The sequence below is a fragment of the Chelonia mydas genome, chromosome 7 (genome assembly GCF_015237465.2).
Source record: "Chelonia mydas isolate rCheMyd1 chromosome 7, rCheMyd1.pri.v2, whole genome shotgun sequence".
Classification (NCBI taxonomy): Eukaryota; Metazoa; Chordata; order Testudines; family Cheloniidae; genus Chelonia; species Chelonia mydas.
This window is the reverse complement of record NC_057853.1, coordinates 43,383,296-43,397,770: the sequence shown is the minus strand read 5'-3', so window position 1 is coordinate 43,397,770 and position 14,475 is coordinate 43,383,296. Positions and strand designations below refer to the sequence as shown.

At 46.6% G+C, this 14,475-nt stretch overlaps 1 protein-coding gene across 1 annotated transcript; it reads left to right on the top strand.

The window, feature by feature from the left end:
• The first annotated feature begins 1,109 nt into the window (after positions 1–1,109).
• On the top strand, positions 1,110–11,995 carry DUSP7 (dual specificity phosphatase 7). Its single transcript, XM_037904461.2, has 3 exons — positions 1,110–3,482; positions 6,637–7,065; positions 9,634–11,995. The coding sequence occupies exons 1-3, from the start codon at positions 3,068–3,070 to the stop codon at positions 9,939–9,941; spliced, it is 1,152 nt and encodes a 383-aa protein (XP_037760389.1). The 5' UTR covers positions 1,110–3,067; the 3' UTR covers positions 9,942–11,995.
• The last annotated feature ends 2,480 nt before the right edge of the window (positions 11,996–14,475 follow it).

The following is a 14,475-nucleotide window of genomic DNA, read 5'->3' as shown; positions in this document are numbered from 1 at the left end:
TTAAAATACTCCTACATGTTGAAAAGGAGAGACTTGTAATGTCTGATCTGTAACCAGAAGACTTTATACCAGACACTGAAAGCTGCAGGGAACAGAGCAGTCATCCATTTAAAAAACTGACACAAAACAGGATAATTCTTCCAATTATTTTTATATTTTGAAAGTTCAATATTTCAGTATGCAATGCTCATTTTTATGCTTGTGCATGTTGAAAAGCAAGACACCCTTCTAATCTAAAAATGTACAGGGATTCACATATAAACATGTTCTTTTAAAAAATATAACCTGAAAATAAATGGGAATTTAGAAGTTCAGATGAGTCTGGGTTACGTTTTAGTTTGTAACTACATTTCATGCTGTTTTTTTTAAATTAGAAAACTGAGTCTCTTTGCACCTAAAAACAGAATTACTTTGGAGATTCAGCTGAATCGTTATTGTTCACTTTAATAATTTACCAGTTAATTTCTAAAAACGAGCCTGAGCACAAGAGATCAGGAGAGGACTATTTAAAAAAAGGAGGGGGCGGGGGAGATTTCAAGCTGTTTGGGACAGGATCTGTCTTTACTCTTGTGGCTTGCGCAGCATTGAGTCTGCTTAACACAATGTAATAAGGAGAAATCGTGTTTGCTTGAGTGTTCTCAGCTCAGTGAATGTGCCCAGCTTAGCTGCAGCGCCCGGGTCTCTGCAGCAGCCTCGCTAGCACCCGTGTCCTAATGCTCCCACGGGTGTGTGCTGGATGTTCAACCTGAGCAGGACGGGTATTAAACCCTGAGCACCAGGGCTCACAATGGAGAAAAATGACAAGCCCCTTTGTAGTAACGCCGCTGCGGCTTTGATCAATTGCGTGACAGCCCTTGCTCCTGCGCCTGCCTCTCCCGACATTCAGTTACCGCTCTACCTGCGGCTCCATTCACCTTCTCTGAGCCCGCCCCCTTCCCGCGCTTTGCAATTAGCAACTTGATACACCAGGTTCCAAACACCCCGCCCCTCTTCCCCCGGATAGGACCTCTCGCGTTCCATCACCGCCCACGGGAACGTCTCATTGGCGCCGCGAACAAACGGGAAGGGAGGGGGGAGGAGGGAGGAGGGAGACTCGCCCCCCGCCCCCCAACGGAAAAGTCGAGTGGAGCAGCGGGCCAGTCAATCAGGGGCTCCGCTTGTAAAGCTGTTTAAAGGGCCAGCTAGGAGCCCCGGGACGTGTTGCCGAGTGGTCTCAGCGCTGTTGGAGCGGTTTGTTTGTGGAGTTGAACTGTGGGTTCAATCTTTGTTTCCAAGTACCAATAATGCACGAGGAGGTTCCTGCTTCGAACCCCTTGAGGACGTTGCAATGCTTCCATTCTGCCAGTGTAAGCTGAACCGGCCAGTGGCAGCCAGCCCCTTGTTGAGTTGTGCAGCTTGTAACACAGAGAGCATATACTTTGGGACGCCCAGGCTCGCATACTGCCCAGCCTGGACTACACCAGCCCGCAATCGCAGGGAGCTGGACCCGATTTTCCACTCGCTGGTGCTAATCAGGAGTGACTCCACTGAATTCAGACTGGTGTAAACCTAATTTCCAGAGGGAAATCAGTCCCGCTCTATCCTGCCGCGAAATAGGGATTGCTTCACTCCCCTCTGTCATATTACAGAGTGTCACTTGTGTGTGCTGTATGCTACCCCTGCTTGTGTCTTGTTAGCTCAGGAGAGGTTTGGAGCAGCACAAACTCTGTGATGGTTTTTAGAGAACAAGGGAGACTGGGTTTGGGAACAGCCCTAGCTCCAAGCAGTTTAGAGAGTGCGCAAGGGAATGAGAAAGGTGCAGTGATGTGCGAGGATCATGACAGAGGCTGATTATTACGGTGGAGAGAGTGAAAGCATCCAGATTATGGTCACAAGAGCCTGCACAACAACCGATGATGTGCAGCAATCTAATATTTAGTTAATTATTTCTGATTGCACTATTCTGTCTTTGAGAGAGAGACTATGATATATATACTCAAGTCACCCAAAGTAACTGAAGTAGGTGCCCATTCATTCCTCCTGTCCTTTGTACAAGAAGCCAGTTTATTTCCCCGTACCTATTTAAGGATGAAAACCTCCTATTAAGATCCACTGTTTCCCCGACGGCTGATCTAATGGGCTGTCGCTGTTTTATTCCAGGGTCGAGTGGTGCCCTTACCCCAGCACCTTCCCCACTGATAAACAACGGGAGAAACCGGGTGGAATAAGCTCGTGTCTCCAGCCTGTGACACGTACTGGTTTGTTCTCACTGAAGTGAAGGCAGGCAACGAGCTGCCCTCGGCTCAGGCACAGAAATATTGCACAGCTGTGTGGAAATGCCTCACCTAACATAGCCAGTGGGTTCACTGTGCTCTCTCAGCTCTCCTTCCTTTAAGATTTTTTTAAAACCATGTGGTAGCCATGGTGGTAAGGGGGGGGGAGGAGGGTGTTTTCCAGAATGCGGGGGGATCCGGCCCTTCAGGTTGGGGGCAGGCTGCACTTGCCATCGATTTCCCAGGCGGTGGCAGCTGGGCAGAGGTGCGCCTGGAAGGGTGGGAGAGCCCCGCGTCCCCTTTAAGGCTGGCCTCTCGGCTGCGCTCTCCCTCCCCGGTCCCGCCTCCCGGAGCATGACACGCCGCTCCGATGGCGAAGCCCCTTTTTAATTGAGGCTGTCAGGCGGCAGAGCCAGCCCGCGAGGGTAGGAAGCGAATCGACCGCGGCGGTAGCGTCTTTCAGGCTGGAGCGGTAGCGGCCACGCTGCCAGAGGGCGAGGGCAGCCCCGCAATCCGCAGCGAGCGTCCACCTCCCCGGGCGGGGGCAGGCGCCGGGCGATCCCCCTCTCGCCGCTTCTGCAAGTGGAAGGCGGCATCTCTGCTTCAGCAGGCTCCCCCGGAGGGAGGCGAGCGGGTCTGGCAGCCCTGGGATCGCTCTCGCCTCCCCTGCCTGCCCCTCTGGCGCCCGCTGCCTGCGGCTCGGTGGTGCACTGGGAGTGGACCGGGGGAGGGAAGGGGGCCTTTCCCTTGCGGCAGCGGCGGCCCGTGGGCTCCCTTCCTCGGACCCGGGGGGCGCCCCCTGTCCTCCGAGCCTCATGAAAAATCACCTGTGGGGCAGCTCCCCCCGGGCTCCCATGGCGGCGGCGGTGCCGTGGAAGAGCGTGGAGTGGCTGCAGGAGGAGCTGGAGTCCGGCGGGGGCAGCTCGCTGCTGCTGCTCGACTGCCGCCCCCACGAGCTCTTCGAGTCCTCGCACATCGAGACGGCCATCAACCTGGCCATCCCGGGCCTCATGCTGCGCCGCCTCAAGAAGGGCAACCTGCCCATCCGCTCCATCATCCCCAACCACGAGGACAAGGAGCGCTTCGCCAAGCGCTGCAAGGCGGACACCGTGCTGCTCTATGACGAGGCCACGGCCGAGTGGCAGCAGGACAACGGCGCCCCCAGCTCTGTCCTGGGGCTGCTGCTGCAGAAGCTGCGGGACGATGGGTGCAAGGCGTATTACCTGAAAGGTAAGGGGGGGGCGGATCGGTCCCTATCCCAGCCTCCCTCCCTCCCTCCCCGAAAAGGGGCTCGCAGATCGCCCTCCCTAAACTCGCCAGTCCCCAATCTGCCTCTCTCCTCGGACCTCAGAGCTTCTCTCCCCCCCCCCCCCCCCCATGTGATCACAGATGTGTTTCCTTTGGCGGCCCCACAAACTCTGTCCAGCGGCCCCCCCCCCCCCCCCCAAGTGCTTTGCAGTTTATCCCCCAGGACAGATTTCCTATTTTAGGGCTTTTTTCCTCCTCCTTGTTTCCCCTCCCCCATATGCCCTCAATTGGCTCTGACTCTTCTCTGAGGAGAAATCGAGACTTTTGGGGGGGATAATAGACCCCCCCCACACACACACACGAGGATTATCTTTTTTTAATCTCCTGTGTGTGGAGGGGGAAGCCGAGCTAGGATGTCATTTCAGACTCGGAGCGAAAGACACACACACTTTCTTTTGCCTGGATTATTTTCTCCCTTGTTAATCTTTTTACAAAATGGTTCCGTGTGCTGGGGGAGTGGAGAGTTTGGCCAGATCGCCCCGAATTTTGCATTTGTGTCTTGGGAGAGGGGAACCACCATCACCACCTCCTTTGTAACTCGTCTAGGAAGCAAATTGACCCCCCTCCCCTTCTTCCAATCCAGAGGCTAAAAGAGAACAGAGGGATTCCCCTCTCTCCCTCCAGAGAGCAGGGCAGGGTGAAAGTAACAACCTAGCAGATTCCTTTCCCTTCCCCACCCTTAAGGATTTGCCCCTCATCCGTTTCTTTAGTCCACATCTGATTCCTACTGGAGGGAGATAGATGCATCTTTCGTCTTCTTTTCTCTCTCAAAGGAAAATTCAGATTGGCACAGATCATGCGCAGTCTCCTATGTCCTGAACTGACCTGCAGTAATTAGAGCAGCCCCCAAAACTCCCCACAGTAAAGCAGAACTTTATTATCCAGCAGAAAGGGGAGGAGGCGGGATACCCCTTGGCATGAAAACAATCCCTTGTGTACTAATAACTCCCGCTCTCGTGTGTGCCTCTGACTGGCTGTAGAAACCATTTGGGGACACACGGTTTGCTCCCAGAGTATTTTTAAAGGCCTGCCTCCGGTATTCTGGAGTGGCAGGGTCCCTTTCTGGACATTTACCCAGAAGAAGATCTGACTCTCTTCCCCGTAGACTAAAGCTTTTTTTTTTTTAAAAAAAGCAAAGTTTGAGTGGTCAGAGCTTCATTTTCCATCAAAACTGCTCTTGGTTCCCCCTCTCCATCTTGAAATTCCTAGATCCAGTAACCTCTGTGGAAGAGGGGATGTTTCTTGTACTGATACCTTCCCCTTTAGCCTGAGACACACACTCCATTGATGTACACCCAGGGATAGCTCAGAGCAACTAGGTTTGCTCCCCGGGATTCACTCTATAGAAGTGGGAGAGTGCCTTGCTTTTAGTCTCTGAATAAAACGCTCAACTCCTCGTAGCTTCATACTTAAGATCTTGATTTATATTTCACTTAGTTAATTATTTTCTTTCCTCCTCTAACTGTCTCAAAAGGCACCCCCCCGAACACTGGCCTGGTTAGACACCCTCTGTTCCCAAAGCACACCCCATTGCGGTCGCTGGGCGGCAGGGTTGAGGCAGAAATGGTAGATGAAGCAGAAGCAAAATTGTCACTTTCAACCATTTAAAACCACACTCCGCTCCCCCTCCCCCCCAGGAGCCCAGTGATATGTGGGGGAGGGAGGAGATGATCAGGCTCTTTGGAGTGCATGGCGGGGGTGGGGAATGGATTATCTGGGGACAGAGCATTTCCTTCTTTCTAGCATTTAGGTCTGTTCGTAAGTGAAATAAAGGGACCTGCCTGCCGATATGTTTCAGTCATAGCTCTTGATCTGATTGTGGATATGCTCTTCCCCTTCCTGATGAAATCCCTTCCCCCACCCCATATCTCTTTAGTGTTATCTGATTAGCTCTGTCATTTGCTTTTTTAACTGCTCTCTCCCATAAGAAGGAAGAAACAGCTTTGAAGTTACTTTTAAGCCATCTTTAATGGAGAGGGGAGGAGTTAGATTTCTCTTGCTCTCCTTTTTTCCTGGGGCTTTGGTGGGAAATGTTTTCAATTAAAATTCCAAGATGGCTTCTCCATGTTGTCTTTCTCTATTGGGGGAGGGAGGAGGAGGAGGAGGGGAAGAAAGAGCCCTGTTTTCATGAATGGATGTGGCTGGAGCTGTCTGTTCTACTCAATGACCCACTCACAACCACCAAACCCACTAACAAAGTTTCCAGGAGGCTTTCTAATGACACCGTTGTCAGCTTTGGATAATGATGGCTAAACTCCTGTTTAATATATATTAAAAAAAAGGTAGATTTCTCCCCCCTCTCCGCCTCCCCCCCCCCCCTTTCCGTTCCTTCCTCAGACTGCTAAGCCGAGACACTGAAGAGGAAATGCTGAGAAATCAGCATTTTGGATCCTCTCGGTCTCTTCTTTGTATTTTTATATAAAACGATTCTCTTATGTTAAAAAATTCTGTAACAAATGATCCAATGCAAAGTGTGTCTGTGTCTGTACCGTACAGCTTAGAGGTTGGAATCAATCTACTGTGCAAAACCCATGTCATTTTAACTGTTTTTAAAGTGAAATCTTTTGTAGATGAGGTTTGAATGGTTTGACTGTTTTTTGTGGCTTCCTTACATGTTAAATAGCACAATAGCTCTTGTCTGAGCCATCTCAAATGGAAAAAGACTTAGGTTTACATCTCCACGAACCTAAAGGTATTAAATTATTAGGAAACTAAAATTTACCAGCTTTGACTCTGGTGAAAGCCAGCTCAGGTTCAATGAGTCTCTTGCAATTGATTTTTAAATGGGAAGTGGATTGAGCCCCTACTTAGTAATTCTGCTACCCATACTCCTGTACCATACTACATCAGTAGTTCCGTTTACTTCAGTGGGACTGTTTGCTGAGTAAAGTGCTACTCTACAGGAGTAAGGGTAGCACAATCGGGCCTACAATCTACACTTCAGGGATCTGAATTTACGCTCCCTTTTTGCTAGGGAGAAACAAAGACCAAAGTAAATTGTGTTTTACCAAATTTAACCCACTAACTGATGCAAGAATCTCTCATTTTAAATAGTAACTTGCCTTTTTTCCCTCAGGTGGCTTTAACAAATTTCAGACCGAATATTCTGAGCATTGTGAGACCAACCTTGACAGCTCCTCACCCAGCAATTCTCCTCCTGCATCTGTCCTTGGCCTTGGAGGACTAAGGATCAGCTCCGATTGTTCTGACGGCGAGTCTGACAGGGAGCCAAGCAGTGCCACAGAGTCGGATGGGAGCCCAATCCCTAACAACCAGCCTGCCTTCCCTGTCCAGATCCTACCCTACCTGTATCTGGGTTGTGCCAAAGATTCTACCAACCTAGATGTCTTGGGCAAATACGGCATCAAGTACATCTTAAATGTGACTCCCAACCTGCCAAACATGTTCGAGCACAACGGAGAGTTTAAATACAAACAGATTCCCATCTCGGATCACTGGAGCCAGAATCTCTCTCAGTTCTTTCCTGAGGCCATCGCTTTCATTGGTAGGTGTTGGAATTCCGCTGTTGGCAGAACATGCCTTTAGTAATCACAACTTGAGAATGCAGCGAGCTACGGTGCCATAGCAGTCGCCACTTGTCTGTACATGGACGTAAAAGTTGTACACTTCTCAGATCAGATGTTAGTCACGTGCCAAGATCAAGCCACCCAAAATCAACTGCTTTTCAGTGTCCAGTCTGAGGTACTTTTTGAAGTGCCTCATCTTCGGAGTACTGGTGCTGACCAAGCCAGTCTCCCTTTAAGGCATCTGAAGTTGGGTTCCCCACAACTGATTATTTTTAACAACCTCAGCTATGGGGCCTGATTGTCCACTGCCTCCCACCTTACATAGGTAGTCACATCTGTATAAAATGACTATACACGGCGGTGGAGAATCAGGAGTGCGATACCTTCTTATTTTGGGAAATGTGGACTGACAAGAAATGTTGTGGTTTGACTGATGTCTACAGTTGCCTGTTCCCCATACCTGTAGGGAGATCCTTAATCCTTAGAGGTGAAATCAGAGGACTTGTCTACATGGGGAAATGTATGGGTGTAATTATACCGTTATACTTCTACTGGTGTAACTGCCAATGTAGCTGCTCCTATTCCAGTATAACACGGCGTTCTAGTGGTACAATGATAACTATATCAGTATGATTGTATTGCTATGCTGGTAAATTTCCCTGTGTAAACAAGCCCTAAGACACTTTTACTAAAGGTCCTTGCAGGACAGATCCCTTCCCAGGTTAGCTTTAACATCCAGAAATGCTTTTTGTTCTGTGGTAGATGACTGTCAGGCTGAATAAAATGCATGCTTCCAGTATGCATGTCAGCTGTTCAGGGATGGTAATCATTGGCCTACTAACACCAGATTTTTATTAGGATTGAATGGCACAAGCAGCTGTTCTCACTTGAACCATTAGAAAGCTTTGATATCTCTAGGAAATGAAATGATCCCCTTGCCTTCATACCATAGGCTGTGTAAGGGGCCTAGGTGCTTCTACTGTGAGGCCTTAAATGGAACAATACAGTATTAGGACCTTGGCTGCTTTGCAGCTATCTTGGAGGAACTAGTTGCCATTGCCGCCGCGCCCCTCCCCCCCGCCCCCTTGCATAGCACTGTTCTGGTCAAAAGCCCAAGGATTTAGCAAAGTGCGGGGATGCTGTTTCACCTTCCTGGTGGATGCATCAGGTTCCTGATGAGCTGTGGCATTTGGGTTGTTTCTGCTATAGTCAACCCATGTTTCTGTGAACACCAACCTCTTGTGCTTTCTTTAATGACAGGAAATGGAGGATTATCTCACTTGCTTACTATAAAACCAAAACTTAGAAATGGGGCTTTGCTCAGATGAAAGACACACACACTTCAGCAAAATTCTGAAATTGCAGGAGCAGCAATGCAATCTGAAGAGTTGGTGTCCTTTCTCTTGGAGTTACTCACACAGTAATGGGGACTAGGAAGTCAAACCTGAGGCTTATTTTTAATTTTTGTATCCTCCTCTCCGCCCATCCCTGAGTCTGTAGTGTTGGAGTACTTTTTATTTATATATATTTTTTAAAAGCTCTGGCTTTGAATAGAGCGGGACTGGAGGTTTCCTTTCTCATGGTACCTTATTCTTCACAGCCAAGCTCTATGGCAAATGACATGTTTGAAACATTGTTCTGCCCAGAAGTAAACTTTGCAGTATATTTTAACGTATGCCATGTTCTCAGCGGCATTCCTCTCTCTCTCAACGCTATGATGTCAGTTCACGCTGTTCAGGCTCTGTGAAAGAGACAGTACATCTGTGTTCTTCAAGCAGTGGCAGCAGTTGCTAAGAGAAATGGCAGTTTTACTACAAGCTATCTTTCCTTTTCCCTCTGCCACCGTATGTCCTGATAGATTCACTATAGCACAAATCTTGCTATAGGGAAGTCTGTTTTCCCAATCCCCACGCCTAAAGAACAAGATCACAGTAATTAAGTTCCTCTATTTTAGAGTTCACTTGAATCCGTTTCCACTGTACAGTACTCCAAAAATAAATGTCTTTAAAAAACAAAACAAAACCCCTCAGTTTTGCTGATTTTTGTGTCTCATTTCTGGTCACATGACGGGTTCGACTTCACAAACCCCTCTTAGCACTGATTGATTAATATGAATTATGAGAGGGGTGTGGAGCAGGTCTGGGTGCCAGGAACTCTGGAGTTGGAATTCCAACTCTCTCTGGCCTTGGGCAAGTGACTTAACCACACTAGTTTCTCCCTTTATGAAACAGAAAGCAATCCTACTAACCTCACAGGGTTGTTGTAAGCTTTAATTAATTAGTCTTTGTTAAGCACGGGGAAGCTGAAGTGCTAAGTATGACTAAGTGCATCATTGGGGTATATTGTCAGGGTGCCTGATTTTTGAGGAGGAAAATATGTGGAGTTAAATTCCAAAGTGTCACTCTGAACGGCTTGAGCAGTGGGTCCATTGCTGGCAATGACCTGGTTCTATAAGCCTGAAGCTGCTATCTAGCCCTGCTCCAGGACAGTGCATTTTTGCTACAGAAGTCTAAATGTATCCTTCTTTCTCCCCCTCTTTGTTTCAGATGAGGCCCGTACCAAGAAATGTGGTATCCTGGTTCACTGCCTCGCCGGCATCAGCAGGTCTGTAACAGTAACCGTTGCCTACTTGATGCAAAAAATGAACTTGTCCCTGAATGACGCCTATGACTTTGTGAAAAGGAAAAAGTCGAATATCTCCCCGAACTTCAACTTCATGGGCCAGCTCCTGGACTTTGAGAGGACTCTGGGGCTCAACAGCCCATGTGACAACCGCTCCCCCAGTGAGCAATTGTACTTCACCACCCCCACCAATCACAACCTGTTCCAGCTGAACACCTTGGAGTCCACATGAAGGGGACGTTGTTTGGTTGGGAACTCGAGCCTTGAATAGCTTCTCTTGAGCATTTCAAATATTAAAAATGTATGTATCTTGCCAGGCAGCCTTGAAAGAACTAGTTTCTCCAAGTAGAGGTGTCTGATCGCTGCTTTAAAAAGGCTAAGGCCATTTATTAGTATCCTGATGCTAATCAAAGTGGATCAAAGAGTAGTCTCTTTACAGGGGTTATTTAATATGGGGGATCTCGTGGCGTTCTGAGCGCAGCTGTTACCGGCAATAACTGCTTTCCTGGATGTGTTGAGACTAGTGAACCGCACACACTCACACAAACCACACGCAAAGCTATCTGCGTGGTAGGTTGTTGTGGAAAGTAGAGGAGACTTACGCACTTGGCAACCTTGAACAAAGGGCGTTGGCCCAAGACTATTTTAAAACCCACGTTTACCTTTTTTTTTTAAGAAAAAGGTAATCTTACCCTCTGAGTCTTGGGCTCCAACTCGTTTTAAATATGTAAGTTCCTGACTGTTTGTACAGACGAGGTTGCAAAACCAGTATTTTATTCTGTTCTTGTTTGATCTGTCTTTCTTTTCTTTTTTTCTTTCTTTCTTTTTTTTTTTAAATCAAATGTTTATATTGACCAAATGCATTTTGCACACTTTGTGAAGCCTTGAGACGTCCTGGCATATTACTGGGTACACCCTGAGAGAGACACATGCTGCTGTTGTTGCTAGCATCTGGTAGGAAGCTTTGTTATTTGTGAAGGCCAGTTGGTCTTAGCCTCTCTGCCACTTCCACACTCACAATCACAAACTCTGCACTGAATCAACCAAGGTGACTAAGCTGCAAGCTTTTTTTTAAATACCACCCCCATTACCCCACCACCAAAAAACACTGTCTGCTGTTGCCAGAGGTAAACCTGGTGTAGCCTCCAGAGTTGGTAGAAGCATGTCTGAGGCTAGCACTCGTTCTCTGCCGTCAGTCGAATGATTGGTGTCATCCAGCTGGCCTGAAATCATTCCAGCTTCTGAAGTGAAGAAAGTACTTGTGATGTTGGCACTTATCTGGCACACTTAATTCTTTTATGTGTGCAGGGGTGGGAATCGAGTGCTACTGGTACTCCAAAAGACTGGAGCAGAGCAAAGTTTTTACAGCATGACACTGCTGCGGAGTCATGTGCAAACCATGGAAGGGGAGTGGAAATGTGTGAAATAATGACCAGAATGTTGTAAAAACTGGCAAATTCCGAGACTTTCAGAGCGTTCAATGGAGATTCAATGGGTTTCCTTTTTTCGAGTAACTTTTTGCCGTGCCTTCTAGAACAAGAAGACTTGTTCATGTTTCTGGCTAACGTTTGGCAAAGGTTTCATACGCTGAAGAAGTGGTACTAACATCTGGGAGGAGGGCAGAATGGATCTGGAGGTTTCTTTTACTGGCTGCAATGTAGTCCTTCCCTTCTCCCCACCTCCTTATCCACTGGAACTCTCATGTAACTAAAACGAAAAAAAAAAAAGAGAAAGCCACGGAATTTTTTTTCTAAATATCCAGGTTTTTGTATTTTTTTTCAAAAAAAAAAAAAAAAGAAGAAAAAAAAAAACCCCCTCCATATAGAGGAAAGTTCGATGCTGTCGTCATGATTTTTTTTTTTTTTTTTGGTTGGTTGTCTTCTGTCTTTTTTGTTTTGTAACAATGTTGGGATTGTGGGTCATCAGGGAAGGGAGAATGGACATAAGTATGGCTGAGAGTGAGCGAGCAAATTGAAAATATCCTAATTGCATTTTACCTCATGGAGGAACTTTTTTTTTTTTTTTTTTTTCAGGGATTTTTAGACAGTGCATCTGTATTGCATTACAGCTAAGCTGGCTTATAAAGGCTTCCTGTGCTGTAAGTGATCTGTCTTCTTTAAAGGAAAAAGATACATCCTCTGATTAATCCAAATGAGAGCTTGTTAGCGAGGGATGGTTTTTGCTTTCTGAGTTATGAAGGTAAATTAATGACCCTATATATATATACTGAACCAATATTGGGACTTTTGTTTATATTGCAAATAAATATTATTTTTTCTTTAAAAATCATGTTTCTGTGTCCAGTGCTTGGCTAGTCAGCGAAACCTGTCTGTATAAGGGCGGGCTATTCTCTTTTATCCCTTTTTATGGCCCGTTTTATGTCCTCCTGTGACCGTGAACAGCACTGTCTGGGTTGTGTTCAAGCATGGTGTTTGGTTTCGTGCACAGTGTAACTTCCGATGAAGTGAGCTGTAGATCACGAAAGCTTATGCTCAAATAAATTGGTTAGTCTCTAAGGTGCCACTAGTACTCCTTTTCTTTTTTAGTGTAATTTTTGAGATCTTGCAGTAATGGGGGTGGTGGTGGGGAGAATGAGGACTGAATACACCAGAGAACAAAGAACAGCATGAGACGGATACTGCACCGCCTCTTGCACCGCCACCCAAAAAAGCCCTCTGTTCATAAGGCACGTGTGGCTTGAGGGGGGACACCTGGCCCTTGCCAATAACTTCTATAGTGGATGTAAAGGGGCCGCTTTCATTTCAGTGGCAAGTAACGGTAACTTAGGGCCTGATGCTGAAGCAAGAAGTCAGTTGGAATTGTAGATGCTCCGCATTTTTCAGATCAGGGTGATAGTCCCCTTGCTACTTTGTTTGGCATGTTGAATGTTATGTGAAATCAGGAGTTGGGGGAGAGGGGAGCTCGAAATCACCACATGTACTTCTAGTTACAGCCAGCTGTGAGGGCAGAGCCCTAGCTCTGGTACCTAACCGCCTGGTACAAGAACTATGACATGGAACCATTTCTAGAGTTTAAACTTTGGTGCATGATTCAGATTTGTGACTTGGGCTATGCCCTAATGCAGGTGTAGTTGTATTTCAAAAAGGAAGTGATAGACGGGTCTTTACTCTGACTCAGTGGCCTGATAGCATCTGTTTACCAAGAGGAACAGAAAGATCCTATCTATTTGATCTGTAGTCCAAATGAAGACAAAATGCAAATCACCACTCATTCATTTAGGCCAAACAAGATTATTTTGTTGTTCAAATGGGTTTAACACCTACAAAGTGTTCATGTGTTTTTTATTTAGTTGAAAAGTTGAACATTCCCCCACAGAACTGCGAATCCAAGCTGCACCAATGTGAACTGGGAAGTGAAACTCGGCAGTTTAGTTCCATTGTCCCAGCTAAGAGAAATTAAAAAAAAAAGCAAATTTCTATTTTTTCAGTATTCTTTGTTTCAATCCAGTGGGTGAATAACAAACTTACTGGTTTTTAATCCTTTCTGTGGACCAGAGTCCTCAAATAAGGTGTTTTTATTTTGTTTTTTTCTTCTTGTACCTGGTGTCAGGGAACAAAAGACTGTCGCTTTTTATTCTGCAAAGGACCTCAGATATAGTGGTGGTGGTGGGGCTAATATAGTCAAAAGTCTGAAGCAGAAGAAAAGTGAACCTTTGTGTGTTACTTACCTCCCCCTAATGTGTCCCCATCGCAGAAAGCTTACTGCATGATAGAAATCCATATATTGATTTAGAGGCTTGTTTGTGGTTCAACAAATGAAAATCCATCTTGTACACAGGGAAAGATGGACCTTTAAGTTTTTCCTCCCTTAATTACATGGTATAGCGGTTCATCTGGAAGATTGGAAACCATGAAAAAGCATAAATGTGGGCCGGAAAGGTGCAGAACAGCTCAGCAGGTAGTAACGTGGTTATATTCTCTTCAATCTGATTTTTCTCTTTCCTACAATACTGTTGGACAGGATTCAGGTTAATAATAGCATTTAGCATCAGCCATGTGAGCTGGCTTTCACAGTAGCTTGATTGTAGCTGTCTGGAACAGTGCAGATGCTATTTTTAATCTCTCTAACTACAAGAATTTGTATTCACTCAACGTCTGTGTGAAACAAGCTGTGTTAGTTCTGAACGGCTTGATCTCACAATGCCACACACCCTAGCATGGCTTCAGGTGGTTGCAAATGTTACCAGCAGCAGGTTGCATTAGAAGGTCCTTTTGCCTAAGGTGTGAAAGAGTTTGCCCCTGCTAAGCATCCCTACCTCTGGAGAGTGGTATCTCCCAGCGGTCTCTTAAGGAAGTTTGTCCAAGTTTCTCTGGCCCTGACATGGAAGCCCAGCCATGTGCTTAAGCATCTGTGCGTGTTAAGGAGCTCTGGGGTTCTTGCTCCTTGTTACAGAGGATTTGCACAGAGACGTATGACTTCTGAAGTCTTAGAGATAATTCCGTGAGGAGAAAAGAACTGAAAGCAACCAGTAAACACAGCAAAGCCCTAAAAGCCGCAGAGAAGTGTAGTAGTCAGCACAGAATCAGAACAGAACTAGAAAAGGCTGATGAGACGGAGTCTATTTCTCCTGCCCTCGCAAGTACATGTGCCCAGTGTTGGATGAGCCCCCAGACCCCTCAATAGCTAAGCAGAGGAGCTAGGGCTGGGTGAGAGAAATGCCACTATCTGGTGAAATTCAGATGAGTGGAGTTCAGTGCAGCCAGAAGATGCTGTTTTACATACAGCAGGGAAGGCTTCTGGATAAA

Bases quoted from the DNA above. Each gene is read 5' to 3' on its own strand.
- DUSP7 (XM_037904461.2), top strand. From the start codon at position 3,068: ATGAAAAATCACCTGTGGGGCAGCTCCCCCCGGGCTCCCATGGCGGCG. The intron at 3,483-6,636 runs GTAAGGGGGGGG...TTTTTCCCTCAG, and splicing joins CAAGGCGTATTACCTGAAAG to GTGGCTTTAACAAATTTCAG. The intron at 7,066-9,633 runs GTAGGTGTTGGA...TCTTTGTTTCAG, and splicing joins TGAGGCCATCGCTTTCATTG to ATGAGGCCCGTACCAAGAAA.